A 21,472-nucleotide genomic window follows, 5' to 3' on the forward strand; every position below is an offset into this window, starting at 1 on the left:
GCTGGGCCTGCATGTCCGGAGCCTGTGCTCCGCAACGGGAGGGGCCACAACAGTGAGAGGCCCGCGTACCGCAAAAAAAAAAAAAAAGTTCACTTTCAGTTCCAAGACTTAAGCAGCTGAGTGTGTGTATCCCATTCCTATTACTATTTAAAGTTCACTTTCAGTTGCAAGACTTAAGCATTACGGAACTGCTCACATGGCCTCAAATTCTTCAGAACAGTTTAGAAACCATTGTTCTGGGTTTTAAATTCCTCCGAGAGAAACAGTCGCTGTAACTAGGGTAGGTAAGGAGCAAAGGGGCAAGGCTTGAGGTTGGGAGTTAGGGGAGGATATGGCAGGACCTGGAGGAACAGACCACAACCCCACGCAGAATTGCAGATCCGTCAGCAGGGAGGGTCCTGGCCCTGCCTCTGGGTGCCTGGACAGCCCCACCTTTAAGCTCAACCCCTCTCTCCTTTGCAGACAAGATGCAGCGACTGTGTGCGTATGTGCTGATCTTGGTGCTGGCTCTGGCCACCTTCTCTGAAGCTTCTTGGAAGCCCCGCTCCCACCTGCAGGATGCACCCTTGGGTCCCGGGGCCAGTAGGGGCCAGGAGCCACATGGGCTGGACCAGTTGGGCCCAGCCTCTCACCACCGAAGGCAGCTGGGGCTCCAGGATCCCTCACACTTGGTAGCAGGTAGGAGCTGCTGACAACAGTCCCTACTTGCCTCGCCCAACCTGGTTTAGCCAAGGTCCCCCCAGGCTGGCCCTGGCCTCAGTCTCCAGAGGCTAGGCATCCTTCCCCCATCCTCACCTCCTCTCCCACCTCTGACCCTCAGACCTGTCCAAGAAGCAAGGACCATGGGTGGAAGAAGAAGAAGAAGCATATGGCTGGATGGACTTCGGCCGCCGCAGTGCCGAGGAAGGGGACCTAGGTCCCTAGAGCCAAGCTTGAGAGCCCAGCCACCTCCCAGCCCAGCCTAGCCCAGCCCCATGAAACATAAATCGAAATAAACTAGCTTCCAATGGATCACATTGTGTCAAGTGTCACGGGGCAGGGAATGGGGGTGGCTGCGGCAGAGGTGAGACAGGGAGGAGGGTTGAGCGTGCCCCTAGGGGCAGGGATACTGGCTAAGTCTCCTGGGCGTCCCCAGAGCTTAACATTGAACAAGACTCTATAGTGTGGATGGGAGAATAGACAGTGTTATTGCAACCAGAGTGAGGCTTCTAAAAGAGAAATCAATCATGCCACTCCAGAGTGAACCCCCCAGTGCTCTCCGTTGCACTTAGAATAAAACCTAAGCTCCTGGGGACTTCCCTGGTGGTCCAGTGGTTAAGACTCCACGCTTCCACTGCAGGGAGCACGGGTTGGATCACTGATTGGGGAACTAAGATCCCCGCATGCCGCATGGCCCAGCCAGAAAAACAAAACAAAAACAAACAAAAAAACCAACGTGGGCTCCTTGCCATAGCCCGAAGACCTAGCCCTGCTGTCCTCTTCCACCTCATGGGTGCCAAATTCCTTCCTCCTTCCTCTTCCTTCCTGCTACTCAAGCGCACCATGCTCTTTCCTGCCCTGAACCTTTGTCCTCTCTGTTCCCTGTGCGTGGAATGCATTTCCTGGGCACAAACGTGGCCGGCTCCTCTTTTCCTCTTGGGTCTTGGTTGAAAGGCCTCTTCCTGAGAGACCTGCCCTTTCTGCTCCTCGCACGCAGCCCCCAATAGTCTTTCATCACAGCACAGCACCGTCTGCAGAGCGCACTTCACCTGGAGTTGTTTTGTTTGCCAGTTTATTGTCTGCCGCCCCAGGTAGAAGGGAAACTCTATGGGTGGGGACTACGCGTCCTTCTTCCCTGCTGTATCCCTAGTGCCAAGAACAGGAGATACCCCATACATAGTTATCAAATAGGGGACTTCCCTGGTGGTCCAGTGGTAAAGAATCTGCCTTATAATGCAGGGGATGCAGGTTTGATCCCTGGTCAGGAAACTAGGATCCCACACGCCGCGGGGCAACTAAGCCCGCATGCCTCAACTACTGAGCTCGTGTGTCTCAACGAGAGAGCCTGCGTGTCGCAAACTACAGAGCCTACGCGCTCTGGAACCCGCGCCACAACTAGAGAAGAGAAAAATCCACGCACCACAACTAGAGAAGAGAAAATCCACACGCCACAACAAGAGAGAGGCCCGAGTGCCGCAACGAGGGGTCCCGTGTGCTGCAACTAAGACCCAACGCAGCCAAAAATGAATTAAATAAATAAATAATTTAAAAAATCTTTATCAAATGGATAGGCGCGTGGCCAGCACACACACTTGGCGTTTTGCTCGTATTCCTTTACTGTTCCTGTGCCTGTCACAGCATCCTACCCCAGGCACCTGCTACTCGCCACCTGAGGGCTTTCAGAACGCAAGGCAGGCTAGAAATTCTGGGGAGTTAGTGCCTCCAGAAGCATCTGTCAGTCAATGACAGATTAGAGTTGGAGAACAATTACCCCAGCTCCCTCACCTGGGGCGGGGTAACACTGAGGTATATGCTACTCTGTCTCCCAGAGGTCCCCAGTAGCACTGAGCCCTAGTTACCCACAACAGTAACCTGCTCAACGATCTCCTTTATTGGCTCCCTTCCCTTCCCTGTCTCACATCCTTAGGCTGCTACAGATATTTCTTGTGATCACCGCCCAGATAAACTACTTGCATTCAAATCCCTATCTCCAAGTCTGCACCTGGGGGAACGCATCCTAAGACAGTGGGTACTAGAAGCAGTTATAGGAAGTAAGACCCCCATGATGGGATTCCGAGATTTGGTCCTGCACCGGCCAGACCCCATTGCTGTGCTAAGAGGGGTGTTGATAACACCTGCAGCATCACAGTCCCCTGTGGATTCTCTCATCTTACATCACAATTCCATTCTAGCAATGGAATGGGTCTTCATTGCTGCCTCTCTGAGCCTGTTGTCTCCTTCCTCAATACTCTGCTGAGGCAATTCAGACATCTTCCATTCAGTTGCTGTATGCTGTTGTTTTGTCTGTCAAGGAGTCATTACCAGCGAGTCATCTGGCTTCAGGTGTCTTTGCCAGGAAGTTAGATCCTGAGTCATAGGAGAGTAGGCATCCTTGTCTCCTATATAAATAAACTCTCCCCTGGGAATTCCCTGGCCGTCCAGTGGTTAGGACTCCACATTTTCACTGCCGAGAGCCTGGGTTCAATCCCTGGTCGGGGAGCTAAGATCCTGCAAGCCGGGCGGTGTGGCCAAAATAAAATAAAATAAAATAAACTCTCCCCTAGCCAGTCATTCTCCAGCTCACCCTCCTGGGTCTACCAACCTCAAAAATCCACTCCTATATTTGCTGTCCTGGTCCCTGCTGGTACATATTATCAGGTCATTCAGCTCCTGCAGCATTTGGCGGAGAGTAATCCCTCTATTCTCTTATCTGGAACAGTACTTCTCCACATGCTAAGACCTGGACGTCAGCTTGTGGTTTAGAAACGCCTAAGGGTGGCAGGGGCAAATCTTGAGAAGCATCATTTCAGGAGGCATCTGCCTCAAGGAGGTCTTTGCAGCCTCCAGGTAAAGGGAAGCTGCTTCCCTCTGGCAAAGTAGAGGTCCTTCTTCCAGCCCAGAGGATTCCCGGAAACCGGGAGTTCAAGATTCTTTTACTTTTTTTTTTTTAATTGAAGTATAGTTGATTGACAACGTTGTGTTAGCTTCTGGTGTATAGCAAAGTGATTCAGTTATACATATGTATACATATTCTTTTTCATATTCTTTTCCATTATGGTTTATTACAGGATATTGAATAGAGTTCCCTGTTCTTTACAGTAGGTCCTTGTTGTTTATCTATTTTATATGTAATAGTGTGTATCTGCTAATCCCAAACTCCTAATTTATCCCACCCCCTTTCCCCTTTGATAACCATAAGTTTTGTTTTTTGTTTTTTGTTTTGTTTTGTTTTTTGCGGTACGCGGGCCTCTCATGTGGGATCTTCCCGGACCGGGGCACGAACCCGTGTCCCCTGCCTCGGCAGGCGGACTCTCAACCACTGCGCCACCAGGGAAGCCCTTCTTTTCTTTTTTAAATGGGGGAGGGGATTTATTTGTTTGTTTGTTTGTTTGTTTTGGCCTTGGGACGCAAGGCTTGCAGGATCCTAATTCCCCGGCCAGAGATCAAACCCGGGTCACGGCAGTGAAAGTGCCGAGTCTTAACCATTGGGAATTCCCCATAAATTTGTTTTCTATGTCTGTGAGTCTGTTTCTGTTTTGTAGACAGGTTCCTGTCATTTTTTTCTTAATTAATTAATTTATTTTTGGCTGCGTTGGGTCTTCATTGCTGCGCGCAGGCTTTCTCTAGTTGCAGTGACCGGGGGCTACTCTTCGTTGCGGTGGGTGGGCTTCTCATTGCGGTGGCTTCTCTTGTTGCGGAGCACGGGCTCTAGGCGCACAGGCTTCAGTAGTTGTGGCTTGCGGGCTCTAGAGTGCAGGCTCAGTAGTTGTGGCTCACAGGCTTAGTTGCTCCGTGGCATGTGGGATCTTCCTGGACCAGGGCTCGAACCCATGTCTCCTACATTGGCAGGCAGATTCTTAACCACTGCACCACCAGGGAAGTCCCTGTGTCATATTTTAGATTCCACATGTAAGTGATATCTTTTGGTACTTGTCTTTCTCTGACATCCTTCACTTAGTATGATAATCTCTAGGTCCATCCATGTTGCTACAAATGGCATTATTTCATTCTTTCTATGGCTGGGTAGTATTCCATTGTATATATGTACCACATCTTCTTTATCCATTCATCTGTCGATGGACATTTAGGTTGCTTCCATGTCTTGGCTATTGTAAATAGTTCTGGTATGAACATAGGGGTGCATATATCTTTTCAAATTAGAGTTTTGCCCACATATATGCCCAGGAGTGGGATTGCTGGGTCATACGGCAACTCTATTTTTAGCTTTTTAAGGAACCTCCATACTGCTTTCCATAGTGGCTGTACCAATTTACATTCCCACCAACAGGGTAGGAGGGTTGGGAGTTCAAGATGCTTAAGGGTAGGGCTTCCCTGGTGGCGCAGTGGTTGAGAGTCCGCCTGCCGATGCAGGGGACACGGGTTCGTGCCCTGGTCCGGGAAGATCCCACATGCCGCAGAGCGGCTGGGCCTGTGAGCCATGGCCGCTGAGCCTGCACGTCTGGAGCCTGTGCTCCATAACGGGGTACTGCCAAAAAAAAATAAAAAGATTTTTAAGGGCATCTCCTCAAATGTTCCACCCATGGGTGTCATGGTCCCATTCCTTTCATTCTAGGACTTCAGCAGAGGAGACTTTTGGGGTGCTGCTTTCAGCCTCCTTTGTTACTCTGCACTCTTACCATCAGGTCTTGGTCCTGATTTCCAATGCAGTCTTCCCTTTGTTGCAATGGAGGCCATTTGACTTTCATACCATATCCTGAGTGAATGGTTGGCTGACCTGAGCCTAACATTTTCCTCCTTTAGAGATTCTCTGGTGATTAACAATAGCCAAGCCACTCCACAGTCATAATAATCATTGCTCTTATCTCTCAAGCGCTGAAGCAATTGATAAGCCAATGGACCCTCATCCACCGGGATCCCATCCTAATTCACTACAGATAAGAATCTCAGTAATTGTGAAGGACCTACTGTATAGCACAAGGAACTCTGCTCAATACTCTGCAATAAATGGGAAAAGAATTTGAAAAACAATAGATACATGTACAACTGAATTACTTTGCTGTACACCTAAAACTAACACAACATTGTTAATCAAATATACTCCAATATAAAATAAAAATTTTTTTAAAGGAATCTCAGTAATTATGTTGCTACAGATCCCACAGTGCTAGAAATATCTGTGTTGGGCAAGAATTTCATGTGAAGTCTCTGGGAAGTCCCAATAAGAGAACTGCAGTGCAGACCCCTAGGGCTGGCGAACTTCTTTTAAAGGGCCAGATGGAAAATATTTTAGGCTTTGCAGGCCAAGAGGCAAAGTCAAGGACATTGCATAGGTACTCAAATAACCATTCAAAGTGTACCCATTTAAACTATAAAAAACATTCTTAGCTTGCAGGCCAAACAAAAACAGGTGACAGGCCAGATTTGGCCCATGGGTCATAGTTTGCTGACCCCTGTTCTAGAGTCAAGGGCATGCTATCTACAGAAGAGAATTATTTACTGTTAAAAAAGCCACTCCCAGCATGCTACTGGGCCCTAGTAGGGAATGAGCACTTGACCACTGGACATTAAGTTACTATGCAATCAGAGTTGCCCACCATGAGCTGGGTGTTTTCAGACTCACCACGTCACAAGGTTGGATGGGCCAAGCAGTGATTCAGTTTAGGATGAAATGGTACACTTGAGATTGGGCCTGAGGAAGGCCAGAGGGCACAAACAAGTTAGTCAGTCACCCACACCCCCAGGCCACCTACGTCTACTGCACCAGTGCCTCTTCCTCGGCTTACCCCTATAGCCTCACTGGAGTTTCCCTATGGCCAGCTCATACAGGAGGAAAAATTCAGGCCTGGTTCACGAGGGGGTAGACTTGATAAGCCGGTAAAAACTGAAAATGAACTGCTGCTGAACCACGGCTCACTCTGGGTGGCCCTGGAAGACGGTGGTGAAGGGCAGTCTTCCAGGTGGGTAGAGCTTCACGTTCTGGACCTGGGCATCCACTTGGCGCGGAGGGAGAAGCGGTTTGGGGGAAGAACACACACAGACCTCCGGGCAGCAGCAGATCGGTCAGGGGACATGCAAGAGAAAGACTAGAAATTCCAAGACGAAGCCATCTGGGAAAGAGGCAAGTAGATAGATCCATGGAGGGCGGCACAGGGCCTGTGGACTTCCGTGTCTCACACCAGTGCCCACCCAAGAGCATCCACTGAAACGACCAGGTGCTCAGGATGTCTCACCCAATGGAGGTCAGCTAGGTGCAGTCTTTGGCCACTCCCTACTTGCACTATGGGCCCATGAATAAAGTGACCATGGTGCCAGAGACAGAGGTCAGGCATGGAACCGATCGTCAATCCAGCTACTACCTCTGCTGCACATCTGACTTGTGAGCAGCAGAGGCCATTTCTGAGCCCTGGCTGTGGGACCACGCCCTTAGGGGACCAACAAGCCACTTGGTAAATTGATTCCATCAGACACCTTCCACCCTAGAAGGGGCATTGAACCATCCTGGTGGGGAGTGGTTCACGTTCTGAATGTAGGCTTTCCCTTCTGCCCGCAGTGCCTCCCCCAGCACTACAGGACGACAGAGCATCTAAGGACTTACAGCGTGTGACATGCCATCACAGGATCCCCTAAAACATGACCTCATATCACCTCACACGGGTCAGAATGGCCGTCATCCAAAACTCTACAAACAAGAAATGCTGGAGAGGGTGAGGAGAAGAGGGAACCCTCTTGCACTGTTGGTGGGAATGTAAATTGGTACAGCCACTATGGAGAACAGTATGGAGATTCCTTAAAAAACTAAAAATAGAACTACCATACGACCCAGCAATCCCACTACTGGGCATATACCCTGTGAAAACCATAATTCAAAAAGAGTCATGTACCACAATGTTCATTGCAGCACTATTTACAATAGCCAGGTCATGGAAGCAACCTAAGTGTCCATCGACAGAGGAATGGATAAAGAAGATGTGGCACATATATACAATGGACTATTACTCAGCCATAAAAAGAAATGAAACTGAGTTATTTGTAGTGAGGTGGATGGACCTAGAGTCTGTCATACAGAGCAAAGTAAGTCAGAAAGAGAAAAACAAATACCATATGCTAACACATATATATGGAATCTAAAAAAAAAAAAAGGTTCTGATGAACCTAGGGGCAGGACAGGAATAAAGACGCAGATGTAGAGAATGGACTTGAGGACATGGGGAGGGGGAAGGGTAAGCTGGGACGAAGTGAGAGAGTAGCATTGACATATATACACTACCAAGTGTAAAATAGATAGCTAGTGGGAAGCAGCCGCACAGCACAGGGAGATCAGCCCGGTGCTTTGTGTCCACCTAGAGGGGTGAGATAGGGAGGGTGGGAGGGAGATGCAAGATGGAGGGGATATGGGGATATATGCATATATATAGCTGATTCACTGTTATACAGCAGAAACTAACACAACATTATAAAGCAATTATACTCCAATAAAGATGTTAAGTTAAAAAAAAATTAAAAAATAAAAAAACAGGACCTCAGACAAGGGACCTGCTTTATAGTGAAGGAGGTGCGGCAATGAGCACATGACCATGGGATCCACTTGTCCTACCAGACACCATGTGACCCAGAGACCGCAGGCCTAAAAGAATGTCGGAATTAAAGGCGCAGCTAAGGCACTAATTTGGGGATGCACCCTGGAGGGTGGGGTGCAGGATATACTTTGAGCCAGAGGTTCTCAAACAATGCTTTGTCCCTGACAGCCAGAACACATGGGATAGGGAACCTAGGGGGAGAGTGGAAGTGGTCCCTATGACCACCATTGCCAGTGGCCCACCTCAGAAATTTGTACTTCCCGTCCCCACGATTCTAGACACTCCTGGACTAGAAATCCTGGTTCCCGGGGAAAGATGCTTCCACCAGGGAGAACAGTAAAAGTTCTCCTGAATCTAAAGTTATAGGGGCTTGCGAATTCCCTGGTGGTCCAGTGGTTAGCACCCTGTGCTCCCACTACAGGGGGCCCAGTTTCGATCCCTAGTCAGGGAACCAAGATCTTGCAAGTCACACAGTGTGGCCAAAAACAAAAAAACAAAAAAAAGAAAGAAAAAGAAAAAAATAAAGTTATAGGGGCTACCTGGCCATTTTTGGTTCATGTCATTAGACCATCAGGCAAAGAAAAGTCAATTATTAGCAGGGGTTACTGATTCTGATTAACATGAGGGGTTAGGATCACTGCCTCATAGTGGGGACAGGAAGGAGTATTCAGGGTCTGGAACTCAGGAGGATTCACTGAGGTGCGTCTTGGGACTTCCTGCCTGGCAATAACCATAAACAGGCAGTTGCAGTAACAATAGCCTGACCAGGGCCGATGACCAAGTGTTCAGACCTCTCAGGAATTACGATCTAGGTTACTTCACCAGGAAAGCAACCTGGACCAGCTGAAGTGCTGACCAAGGAAGAGGGGAATATAGGATGGGTGGTAGAGGAAGGAGATGAGAAGTACCATCTAGGGATTCAGGAGCAATTGCAGCTGAGGACCACAGCTTATACCATTCATCCTCCAGGTGTAATTCTTCTTCCTAAGACACTGTGACCAGCCGCCATCTTAAAGAAGCAATGCCAGGCCAGAGTGAACTCCACATGGGGCTTGAGTGCATCTGAGTGGCACAAAGGGTGGACTGTAGCAGACTGTCAGTGACCTGCCCGCCTCCTCGGCACTCACCATGCTAGCACACGCTGACAATGGTCCATGACAAGCAGTTAGTCTCTGCCAGGGGGCTTTTCCCCAGCGTATGTGTGGAGAGGCCAGAGCACCAGTGAGTTAATAACCCGGGAGCAGACCTCAGCCAATGACAAACGAAACTTGGAGGATGCCTGCCCCAGCTTCCTCGCCCCTTGGATGGGGTAACTGAAATGGGTTCTAGATTGGTGCATCTCTGACTTCAATATGCATTGAAGGTCAAGGTCTTGGGGACCTTGTCAACATGCAGATTCCGACAATATAGGTGTTGGGTGAGACCTGAGATTCTGCATTTCTGATAAACTCCCAGGAGATGTTAATGATGCTGGTCCACCGACCACACTTTGAGTTGCAACGGGCTACACCCCCTCCCAGGGTTCCCCGGTAGGACTGAGCCTCTGTTGCCTGAAACTCCCTTTCGTTAGCTTCCTTCTGTCCTCAATTCCCCACTCCCCCACCAGGAGGGCTTCCTGAGATCATCTTCTAAATAAACTACTTGGGTTTTTTTTTTTTTTTCATGATTGAAATCTTTATTAGCAATGCTCTGGAAACACCAAGAATTAGAAGGTGACTAAACCGCTCTGAGAATTGAGCTCTTATTTTCTAAAATGATAAACTCTAAACTGGAAATTGAACATATCAAGCCAGACTCATAACAAAAGTTCTGGGACCCTCTGATCTCATACTGTTTTCTGTCCCTCTCTGCCTGCATGTTTGAGAACCCTCCCTTGGCAAGAGTCAGTCCAACAGCCTCATTTAACGGAATAAACGACGTGTTTTCACATGTTGTTCTGGGGGACCTCTGCCTAAGACAGTGGTGACTTCATTCCTGCTTTACCCTTTGCAGCTAGGCACCGAGTCAGGATCCCAGGAACAGAAAGGATCGGGGAAGGGGGCCTGCCCAAGCATGGGCTCTGGAGGCCTGAGGGCTTGGGTTCAAATCCCAGCTCCACAACCAGCTGTTCCACTCTTGGGAGGGTCACTTCACCTGCCTAGGTGTCAGTTTCATCACCTGACGACCATTTATCAGATCACCCACCACCCCCCAGGGGTTGTTGAAATGATTATGTGTTTAATCAAAGCCCCTGGCACGTAATTCACTACTGGAGCCCATCCTCTCGCCACAGCTTTGCCGCACCAAAGTGCACATGCACACGCACCCATTGCACACACACACACACACACACACACACGTGCACTCCCTGAGAAAGACAGCAGAGGCTGGGCCAGGTAGCGCACAGGTCCTTTATTTCCTTCACCGGCACGTACACGGTCTGACAAGCAACAGAAGCATGAGAAGCACTGTGGGGAGGTGGGCAGATACCGACGGGGGCCTGAGCCCTCGACTCCAGGTGTTTATGAGTAAAGGGTGGGAAAGGGCGAAACATCTAGAACAAGGAAACAAGGGGCACTGAGGAGAGGACGTGGTGGGGAGTGACAGGGCCTTGGGAGGGAGCCTGGACACTCACAGGCCACAGGTGGGGAGGTGGGGAGGGCAGGGGAGGGGAGGGAGCCCTGCACCCCCATCCCGGGCAGAGGGAGTCCTCGCCCGCACAGACAGGTGCTTCTGTTTACACACAGCAATTAGGGACTGAGAAGAAAGAGCTAAGAACCGGGAAAGACGACCAGGTCCCTAAAAGTCACCAAGGACTGGGAAGCCACCTTTGATTGGGGGTCAAGGGGTGAGGGGCATGTAGTGAGCAAGGTGCTGAAAACAACTTCCTACGCCCCAGGCCTGAGCCCTGCCCCAGCTCAGAGCCGAGTCTGGCAGCTGGTGGGCCTCCCCCTGGGCTTCTTACGCCCCTGGGGCCACCAAGTGATCCAGGCCCAGCAGCCACAGCTTTTGCACCAGCTGCAGAACGAGGGCCGGGGTTCCTTCAGCCTGTCCCAGAAGAGGGTCAAGGCTTGGGCCCTCAAGTTCCAGCCCAGGTTCATCAGGACAGCGGGTGGGCTGGTGACAGATTGGGGGTCCGGTCTCTGAGCAAGGGAAGGGAGGTCTGGGGAGGGTGGGGCTTGGCCAGGCAGCGGAAGGAGGGGCCTCAGGCTGTCTATGGGGCCTCAGCAGGCTGCTGGGAAACAGCAAAGCCTGGAAAAGAAGTGGGTGGACGTGAACTGGGGGCCTGAGGACCACAGGTCTGGCCTGGGCAGCAGGCAGGGGCTACGCCTCGTCAGCTGTATCAGAAAGAGACAGCCACCATTGAGTTATGCAGGTTGTCTAGCCATAGAGGTCACCATTCAGTTTACAACCTGCACAACCTTACATGGCGACCCCGATGAGGCCACCCAGCAGTGACCAAACGGCCATCAGAGTCAGTGCAGATCAGATATAATGGTGAGGCTGCCAACAGGTTATAAACATCACAGCTCACCCAGGAGGCCAAGAAGGCACCAGGACAGGGTTAGAGGGGAGGGAGGGGTCAGGGAAGTCGTTACGGCATAGCAGTGACAAAAACGGGTTCAGTGGCCTTGAACAAATTATTTTGCTCTCTGAACCTCCGTTTCCTCTCCAAATGGGGATAATACATACCTACAGGGCTGTGAGGATTAGAGAAGATAATTCGCATCACTAAATCATCTTTGATATCTCCATGAACTCCTCAAGGCAGGGCTCTCACGGCCTAGCACAAGGCCTGTACTCAGCAGGTGTTACTCCCCAACCTTTGGGGCTTCCAGCTGGGGAGAGGAGACCTTAACCGCCCCCCATCACCCTGTAGGAGCCCCTAGCCCACCTTCAGACTCACCCAGGGGACTGGTCCAACTGTGGCCCTTGCTGGCAGAGGCTTTTGTCCTAATGGCCTGGGAATGTCCTTCCAGGCCCTGGGAGGGTGATTGGCCCTTTCCTCCTCCAGCCTCCGAAAGTCCTGGGTCGGCCCCCCAGCTGCTGCTCCACGACCCCGCCCCCCATGTTTGTTTTGGCTGCTGCCCCTGCTGCAGGGTTGAGGAGCCTTGGGGATGGGGGAGGTGGGGGTGGGGGGGACGCGGGAAGGGGGCGGGCCGAGACAGGAAGCTGAGACGCAGTGAGGGGCTACAGTCCGCGCCCTGACCCCCAGCCCAGCCCCAGGAGCAAAAAGGGTGAAGATCTGGAATCCTATGCACACTCCACGTAAATAAGCATTGGGGCCACAGTTCCCACTGAGGGGGACCTGAGGTGCCTATGTAAATGATATGCAAAGTCCATGCAAATCAGCACGCTGGGTGGGGCCGGGCTGGGGTAAGTGAGCGTCTGGGGGGCTCACCTACCCTCACCTTTCATCGGCTTCACGATCTGCAGCTTGTCCGGCTGGCAGGAGGGAGGCCCCCACGGGAGCACTCACCTTTCTGGAGCATCTTCTGCCGCAGCTGCTGCCTGTAATGGGCGTCCTGCCAGTTGGCCAGTTGCTGGAGGACATACTTCATGTCCAGGCATGAGGGGCCCAAGCCGCTGGCATCCAGGGCTGACGTGACCACGTTCATCCGCGTTGCCTCATCCAGCTCGGGTTCCGCCCCTTCCCAGGCCTCCGCCTCCTCAGACACCAGCTCTGCCTCTTCCGTCACCCCCTCGTCAGCTGGCAGCACCTCTCCGGTGGCCCCCAGCTCCTCCTCAGGCACCAGCTCCTCCGCAGGCGCAAAATCCTCGGCCGACATCAGCCCCTCCTCTGCCTCGAGCCCCTGCTCCCGCTCTCGATCTTCACTGTAGTGCAGCTCATAGCTGGGCAGGGAGACAGGAGAGTCCTTCCCTAACCCCTGAAAGCCAGAGCCACCCCTCTTCACTGCCCCAGGGCACCTCCAGCCACTGGGGCTCCTGCTCTCCGCCCCGGCCTGCACACAGACCCTGATGGTTACTCCCCAGTTCTGTCCCAGCCAGGGGTGAGGGCAGCTAGGTACCAGCCTCAAGGCTTCAAACACCCAGCCCATGACCCTGGTAGAAAGAAGAATGGTCACCAACACTGCCTAGGCCCCGCCTTCCCCCAGTAACCCCACCCTGCTGCACGGAACAGACCAGCAGGAATAACATCCCCTCTGCCCCCCTCCTTCATTATTTAACATTCACAACCCATCCCACTTCTAGTTGCCATAGTAACAAATCCATTTTAGTAAGGCCCAGACAGGTCAAGTGACTTGCCCAAGGACACACAGCCACTAAAGGGATCAAGCTGGGACTCAGTCCCAGTTGTTTCCAGCTCCTAGGCCAGTGCCCATTCGCCTCTCAGTCCCTGGTCAGGTGAAGGGAAGGCTTCAGCTCCCACTTGGAGAAGCCTCAAATCAGATGGCCACCCATGGGGCAAACTTTGAAGGCAAAGCGGGCAGTTCCTTCCCAGAACAACTCTTAGCCCAGCCGGCCCGAGAGCAGGGGCTTCTCCAGGGTTGTAGGGCCACAGAACCAGCTGCAGGGGGTTGTCTGGCTGCTGAAAGGTGAGGGCAGGTGGGGACTTCCCTGGTGGCGCGGTGGTTAAGAATCCGCTTGCCAATTCACGGGACGTGGGTTCAAGCCCTGGTCGGGGAACTAAGATCCCACATGCCGCAGAGCAACTAAGGCCATGTGCCACAACTACTGAGCCTGCACTCTAGAGCCCACGAGCCACAACTACTGAGCCCGTGCACCACAACTACTGAAGCCCATGCACCTAGAGCCCGTGCTCCTCAACAAGAGAAGCTACCGCAACGAGAAGCCCACGCACCACAACGAAGAGTAGCCCCCACTCGCCGCAAGGAGAGAAAGCCTGTGCAGCAACAAAGACCCAACGCAGCCAAAAACATAATAATATTCTTTAAAAAAAGGTGAGGGCAGGTGAAGGGGGAGCCCCTGGTCGGCGTACCCCAGATCTGAGGTCTCCTCTGGAGTCACTTCATAATTCCTTCAACATAGAAAAGGGCCTTCACTGTCCCGAGGCAACGGGAAGCTGTAAGTGTGAAATCCCTGGGACCCCATCATGCAGAAAAATCCCAGGGAGAAATGATACACCCAGAACGTGTGCACAGAGGAAAGGTGTTGAGTGGAAGGGGCCAAGGACCAATGAGGCAGGAGGAGGGGCACCCGGGGGGGGAGGAGCGGGGGAGGGAGGTGAACCCCCTCCCACTACCAGAAAGGCTGCTGCCTACCAGGTAGGCAAACGTGAGTGCAGGGCAGGCAAAGGTCTGGGGCCCAGAGTGCACCTTTCCATAAAAAACACAGGGTCTGAGATAATCCTCCTTATAGACGTTCTGAGCTCCTCAGCCAGGGTCTCCTGGAAATCAGGAAGTGCTTCCTACGGTGGAGAGGGGGGACATCACCAGAAGATCCCCACAGAACCCCCCACCCATACCCCCAGGCACAGGAAAGGACTGCAGATAGACACAGATCGCACAGAGGTAAAAAGGCAGGCAGCCAGGGGGCCTCACCAGAGGTACAGTCTCCGTGTAGTGGGTGACAGAGCCAGTGGACGCCGGGGCTTGCTGGCGGAGGGGCTTCACCTCCTCCTGGGCCTCAGTCAGCATGCTCCCACGCTCAGAGTACTTCTCCCGTAGGTCCTGCAGCTGGGAACCCGCCCACAGGCTCTGCTGGGACGCAGGCACACCCAGCCCAGACGCCTTGCCCACTCTCTCCCCAGGGGGCGGGGAAGCCTGGGCAAAGAGGCAAGAGGCCCAGACTCTAGACCCCCATAATGATATGCAGGGTGATCCCCGGACTCCACTCCACTCAGACCCCAAATGAACTGCCACCTGCCAGGCCCTGTGCCAGAGGCTGAGGGTATGGAAAGGACAGACCCAGTCCCTGCTGCGAGGAGCTTGTCCTCTCAGGAGAGTCAGGCAGCTGCCCAAGGGTCCCAGGTCCCCCAGGAGCCCAGGGTAGCCTCACCTCGTCCTGGAGCTGCATCTGGATTTCTTTCTCCGAAGCCAGCTGCTGCTGCAACTTCTCAGCCTCAGCTCCATACTGGAAGGACCCAAGACCAGTGAAGTTCACCCCAGACCTCCCCGCTCCCGCGCACACCCTGCTCTGGCAAGTCTTCCCAGGCTCATCAGTGAGTCTCTGGCAACTCTTCCAAAAAGAAGTCACGTGGAATAAGGCCAAAGAACGTGGGGAGTCACGTGACCTGTTTCCTGGAACACCCTGTGTCTCTCTTTGGGCTCGGTCCCCAACTTGGGACGAGGGGACAGGATGAGGCGCTCTCTGATGTCTCCTCCAACACTGACTCTGACACAGAGAGGGGCCTTGGGCCTCTGAGCTCCATGGGTTGGGGGTCCCATGGGGCCACGACAGGAGCAAGGAGCCCCGCACACACCCCGACGCACCGCCTGGCAGCACTGCTGCAGCTTCATGACCTGGGCCCGCAGCTGGGCAGCCTCCCTCTGCTGCTGTTCAGAGTTCTGCATCCTGAGCGCCAGCACCTCCGACAGCTCGGCCATCTGCTGGCTGGCCTCCGCTGGGGAGGAGTGAGGAGAGGTCAGCTCTGGCTCCCTGGGTCCTCAGTCTCCCAGATGCCTCCGTCCACCTGCACCCCTCAGCTCGCGCCAAGTACCCGAGGTTCCACAGGGCTTAGCATCCCTCACTCGGGTCTTCTTTTCAATAAACATTTACTGACTGACACAGAGCAGGGTGTTGGACAAGCAGTCAGCAAGACCTGGCCCCAGCCCACACTGAGCTCAAGACTAGTGTGGAGACTGAGGGAAAAAGAAATCGCAATAGTGCACGTTATGGACTAGGATGCGGCAAGCGTAAAGGGTGCATCGGGGTCACAGCTGCCGCACCCAGGCCAGCCTGGCAAGGCCTGAGATGCTAGGACCTCCCGGGGGAAATGGGGCTCGCCCAGCAGAAGGGAAGACAGGGCCCAGGCAGGGTGTGGAGAGGCCCAGAGGACACCAGGAGGGAGTGGCTGGGGCGGTGGGCAGGGCCCAGATCACTAGGGCTGGGGTAGGGAGGGTGGGGTTTATCCTTTGGCCAATGGGGAGTTATTTGGGTGTTTTAGGCAGGGGAGTGACATAGATCTGGTTTTAGAAAACTCCTTTGCGCTGTGTGCAGAAGGGCCTGGAAGGGTAGGAGTGGAGGCAGAGAGACCAGTTAAGAGTTGGCCTGGGCTAGAGGCAGCTGGGGTGGGAAAAGGAAAGAGACGTGAGCCTTTCCTAGCCTTTCCTGTTGTAGAAGCAACAGAATGTGGGGACTGGCTCCTACTCGGGGGGCCTGGGACCAGGGGGGGCGCCATTCAGGGAACCCAGGGGGAAGGAAGGCCAGATTTGGGGTGAGCGGAACAGCACGAGTTCATCTGTTGCCACCTTGAGTATGCATCTCCCCAGCTAGGCCTGAGCTCCTCAGGGACAAACGCTGTGCCTCACTCATCTTCAGGACCACACAGCGCCAGGCACAGCCTCTGCCTGATAATGCAGTGCCTGAGGAGGGAGGGGGGCCCTGGTCTCTGGCGGTTCATGGCTCCCTCCATTCCTCGCTCCCAGCCCCCTCCCTCCCCCTTCTCAAATAACAAAAGGAGACAAGCTTAGAGGAGCCCCATAGCATCCGCACAGCTCTTTACAGTTTGCACAAAGCACTTCCTCAGCTGTAACCCCTGGAGAGGTCAGCAGGGCCAATTTTATGAACCCCCATTCTAAAGATGAAGTTTCAGAGAGGTTAAGGAACTTGTCCAAGGTAACACAGCTAGGAGGTGTCAGAGCTGCGACATGAATTCACGTCTCCAAACTCTAAATCCCAGGTTCTTGTCTCTGCTCCTCTGGACAGCGTCCCCTACCCCCAGTTACAAGTTCACGTACAAAACTGCTCCACACAACCCAGGATGAACATCTGTCCCTCCTCCTCAAGGTCATCGAGTTGAGAGACCTGGAGAGCGGGAGAGAGGAAGGGGCAGGGGCGTCAACACCCCCTGCCCACGGGCACACCCTCCTCCCCCATCCTCACCTCCTCTCGCAGCTGCTCGTTCTCCTCCAGCAGCCGCACCCGCTCCTGCAGGGCCTCCAGCTGTGGGCAGTGGTGTGCCTCTGACTCTGTCAGAGGAGTCCTAGGGGAGGGAGTGATGGGAGTCGGGGTACAGGGGCTCGGGGGACCCAGTTCCCAGCCCACCCAGCGCTCCCCCACCCCAGGCTGACTGCGGTGGTCTCAGTTAGCTCCAGCAACCCCAGTGGCAGGTACATGGTGTCCCTGTTTGCGAACAAGGAAACTGAGACTCGGAGAAGGGGCCGCCCAGGTGCAAAGGCAGGACACTTGCGGGGAGTTCCCTGGTGGTCCAGTGGTTAGGATTGGCACTTTCACTGCCGTGGCCCAGGTTCAATCCCTGGTTGGGGAACTGAGATCTCGCAAGCCGCGTGGCGCAGCGAAAAATTAAAAAAAAAAAAAAAAAAAAGGCAGGACACTGACGGATCTGAGGCTTCGTAGGGATGACCATGCCCCCGCTCTTCTTCTTCATCCTCCTCGTCCTCCTCCTCTTCATCATCAGAGTCTGAGTAAAGCTGAAGGAGGTCATCCCACAGGCTCACCTGGTGTCTGAGATGTAAAATCTGGCAGGAGGAAGAGAAGCCCTGGGGCGGGGTATGGGCAGGGGCAGGCACACAGCCCAGCACAGTGGGATGGAGGCCAGCCTGAGATACGCCTCCCGCTGCCCTCCCCACCCAGGTACCTCCTCCCTGGCCGAGCCCAGCATGGCTTCCAGCTTGCTGTTCTCCTCCGTCAGAACACTGTTCTGTTTCACCAGGGACTGGCCAATGCGAGCTGCCGTGTTCAAGTCCCGCTCTCTCTGCAGAGGGACCCCCATCCATGGGGAATATGTTCCTGGTTTGTGGGATCTCCCAGACAGATGGGAGGAGCTAGCGTCCAGAGGAAAGCTAGGCCACTGCTGGAGACCCTCTCCATCCCCTAGTTCTCCAAGGTACTAGACAAGAGCCTGCCATGAACCCACTGTGGGACCTGACTCAGTTTCCCCCTATGGAAAAAGAGATCAGACCGGAAGGTGCTAAGAGCTCTTGCAGCCTGGACATCCCACATCTACCTGTCTTCCGTAAGAGGGACCTCCAGCTTGGCCCCCAGAGAGGTAGCCAGGCAGGAACACTCCTACCCCTACAGACATAATTAAAACGGGAGCCTGGCTAAAGCTGGGGCTGTCCCGGGCGGGGAAGGCAGCACACACCTCCTCTAGCAAACTCAACATCACTTTGACATCTTCTTGGGTGATTTTCTTGACTGGTGGGTGTAGGTCAGGACACAGCGCTGCAAGAGAAAGCGGGAAGCCACATCAGGGAAAAGGGGGCCCATGCTACCTGCCACCTTACTGTTTCCTGCCCTCAACAGCAAGGATCAGCAACAAGGGAGAAGACTGAGTTCCCTTTCTGCCCCCAATATCCTCTCCATACCCCCAGTAATCAGCACTCCCTTCCCTGCTCCCAGGGCCAGCTGGACTCCTGTTTGTTTGATTGATTGATTGTTTGTTTTTTCTGGAGGGGCCTGGGAGGGCTAAGGAGATCCCAGTCCTACAGCTCGGAGGGAAGAGGAAAGGCAGCTTCTGTCTGAGGCTCCGCCCACCCCCAAGATTGTTTGGGGGTAGGGGGGGAAGCCCGATCTTGACCCCAGCAGCCAGGAGGTTGGCAAAACCTCCTCTCTGCCCACCCACCTCCCCGTCGCTGGCGCGGCGGGCCAGCGCAGGCTCAGAGCGCACCGGGCAGAGCCCTCCCGCAGCCCCCCGGCCCTCTCCTGGCACTGCGGTAGCCTCGGGAGGGGGGCACTGAGAGTGCGCAGATCTGCTGCAGCAACAGGCGTGAAGAGGGGGGCAGGGGAGCGCGAGCCCCGGGGATCTTACCCACCGACGGAAATAGGGAACGAGAGAAGGGGAGAAGGAGGTGGGGAAAAGGGGACCGGAGAGGCGCCGCAGACCATGACTTCGCAAGGGTGGGCGGAGGGGTGGGACTGAGGGCCAGAGGGTACCGGGCGCCCGGACCCGACGGGGCCCCCTCCTCCCCGCTGCTGCCCTAGTCCCACCTGCTCCGGGGGTCCGGGGACCCAGTTTACCTTCCTCCAGCTCCCGAATAAAGGAGGCGCGCTCGGGGCCCGACACCCCAGGCCGCCGGCCGATGTAGGCAGCCGGCGTCTTCCAGATGCCCGCTGCCTTTCCAGTCCCCAAGCCAGCGGCCCGGGGGCCAAATGGACCTTGGAATATGAAGCGAATCCGCGGCGCGTCCGAGTTGTCGGGCACGGACTGGGCATTCCCCTGGACTGCCGAGAATGCGGACGCGCGCTGGACTCCTGCCTCCGATCCAGCCTTGGAGGCCGGGCGAGCTCCCGCTGAGGGTCCTGAGACGGTTGCGGATCCGGATCCTGCTGCCTGTCCTGCCGCCGGTACCTGCACAGGGGCGGGCTCAGGCTCGCCGGAGGGCTCTGGAGCGGGATTGGCTGCGGGCAGAGGAGCTGGGGTGACTGCTGCCGGATCGCCGGGTCCCGGCCAGTCGCCGGCTGAACCCTGCCCCAACTCTTGCGGGATCATGTTGAGTCCGCAGTCGGCTGCCGCAGCAGGGCCTTTATAACCTGTGCCTGGATGCGCGCCCGCCGGGCCGTACCACGCGCGGGAGGGGGCGGCCGAGGAGCAACTGGTGGTGCCCGGCACTGGCGGGCGCTCAGGAGGCGAGCCAATGAGGCGAAACAGAGCGCAAAAGTAAGAGAAGAGCGAGGAGAAGAGGCGAGTGGAGTTCCAGCTGGTTCAGCGGACTTGGGCTCCGAGTGCTGGCCTTCTCTCCTCTCTCCACCTCCGGAGAATGGTTTTGCCCAAAGCCGCCGCTTCCCGGGGTTTCGGTTACCGGGACTTGGAAGTCCCTAGCTGGGGGAACCCCCTCGCTCCGCTCCAGCCAGAGGCTTTTCGGCTGCCTTCCCTGGATCTGACCTGTAAGTTGGGGCCGTATTGTGTCTCTCCCGCGTGGGCTGGGAGATAAATCCAAACTCCAGTACGGCCTCCACGCGCTGCCCAGTCTGGGACATCATGATCCCGGCGCTCACACCCACGGTGTTCCAGCCGCTTGACAGACCTCTTTCTTATTTCTTAAGTCGTTTTATTGCCTTTCCTAGTGCTTTACCTCCGCCCTTATTCACTTTGCCCACCTCATACCACGGTAGCAAACACCTGTTCTTCCGGGAGACCCCACTTAGATGTCTCCGCGTAAAGACTCATCCGACCCCGTCCTTCTCGGCCCCAGAGCATCCTTTATGCGATGGCCGCAGTGGTCACACTGTGTCTGTCTCCGAGACCAGACGTGCGCCCCTTCAACACAGGGAGCGTGTTCCTCAGAGCGCAGCACGTGACGGGATACCTGTGAGGGTCGCCGTAAGTCCTGAATGAACTGTGGAGCGGCAGAGGAGTCCAGTGGCCATTTCTGTGCCTTTGGACCGGAGGAACCTACAGGCCAAAAAGAAATGGCTGCGGCACTGATTCTTTTAAAGCCTTGGGATTATTCTTGGTGCCCCAATTCCCTTCTCTTCAATACCGTCAGTCACCAAATCCTGCTTAATTTACCTCCTAAATAGTTCTCACATGTGCCACCTCCTTTTCAGCCCTTCTGCTCTTGAGGCCTCATTCTCTCTTCTAGATTGTTGTGAGTCTATCCTCCCACCCACCCGACCCCCATCCACATGACTCCATCTCTAACCCATCTCTCTCACTCATACCCCTATCCTAGCTAAGGAATTCCAGGAGCCCTTTTCCTACCGCCACCACTCAAAGCCGGAGCCCAGGACAGAGGCTGTGCCCAAGGTGTGCCCCTGGGACAGAGGCTCTTCGTGCTGACAGCGTGCTTTGGGGGCCAGGTGTCCATGACACAGCCTGGAACAAGAAGCATAACCCAGGAAGGAGGATCAGAGTGCCCCATCCCCAGCCGTCCAGTGGAGAAGCAGTGTGATTAGAGTATTTCCTTCTGTCTGGGTTCATTCATTCCTTTGACAAATATTTCTTGAGCACCTACTATATATACTAGGCACCATGCTAGACTCTCAGGCTAGACCAGGGAACAAGGGAAACTAGATCCCTGCTCTCCTGGAGTTTAGAGTCTAGAAGGGGAGGCAGATAAACAAGAGAACAAGTAAGGTAGTTACAGAGTGTGGGGAGTTCTCTGAAAGAAACAAACGGAGCTATGACTGAGAAAAATGGAAAGTGCTAC

At 54.3% G+C, this 21,472-nt stretch overlaps 2 protein-coding genes across 11 annotated transcripts; one reads left to right on the top strand and one right to left on the bottom strand.

The window, feature by feature from the left end:
- The first annotated feature begins 467 nt into the window (after positions 1-467).
- On the top strand, positions 468-1,183 carry GAST (gastrin). Its single transcript, XM_004331651.4, has 2 exons — positions 468-678; positions 821-1,183. Exons 1-2 carry the CDS (start codon positions 468-470, stop codon positions 922-924), a joined length of 315 nt encoding a protein of 104 aa, XP_004331699.1. The 3' UTR covers positions 925-1,183.
- A 9,426-nt stretch (positions 1,184-10,609) lies between these two features.
- HAP1 (huntingtin associated protein 1) lies at positions 10,610-19,836 on the bottom strand. 10 transcript variants are annotated; one of them, XR_004523681.2, is made up of 15 exons: positions 19,341-19,836; positions 18,466-18,545; positions 17,959-18,075; positions 17,700-17,839; positions 17,244-17,343; positions 17,099-17,165; positions 16,610-16,723; positions 15,632-15,762; positions 15,198-15,272; positions 14,741-14,962; positions 14,462-14,607; positions 14,179-14,217; positions 12,124-13,070; positions 11,910-12,000; positions 10,610-11,468 (listed from the first exon to the last, which is right to left on the bottom strand). XR_004523681.2 is itself a non-coding variant. In XM_033846881.2 (13 exons), the coding sequence occupies exons 1-13, from the start codon at positions 19,810-19,812 to the stop codon at positions 12,641-12,643; spliced, it is 2,046 nt and encodes a 681-aa protein (XP_033702772.1). In that variant the 5' UTR covers positions 19,813-19,836; the 3' UTR covers positions 10,610-12,640. The 10 variants fall into 10 exon arrangements, 7 of the variants coding, with proteins under 7 accessions (XP_033702772.1, XP_033702771.1, XP_033702769.1 ...); XR_004523680.2 differs by having other exon boundaries at positions 10,610-12,000; XR_004523679.2 differs by having other exon boundaries at positions 11,910-13,070.
- Positions 19,837-21,472: the final 1,636 nt, after the last annotated feature.

The sequence above is a fragment of the Tursiops truncatus genome, chromosome 20 (assembly GCF_011762595.2).
Source record: "Tursiops truncatus isolate mTurTru1 chromosome 20, mTurTru1.mat.Y, whole genome shotgun sequence".
NCBI lineage: Eukaryota > Metazoa > Chordata > Mammalia > Artiodactyla > Delphinidae > Tursiops > Tursiops truncatus.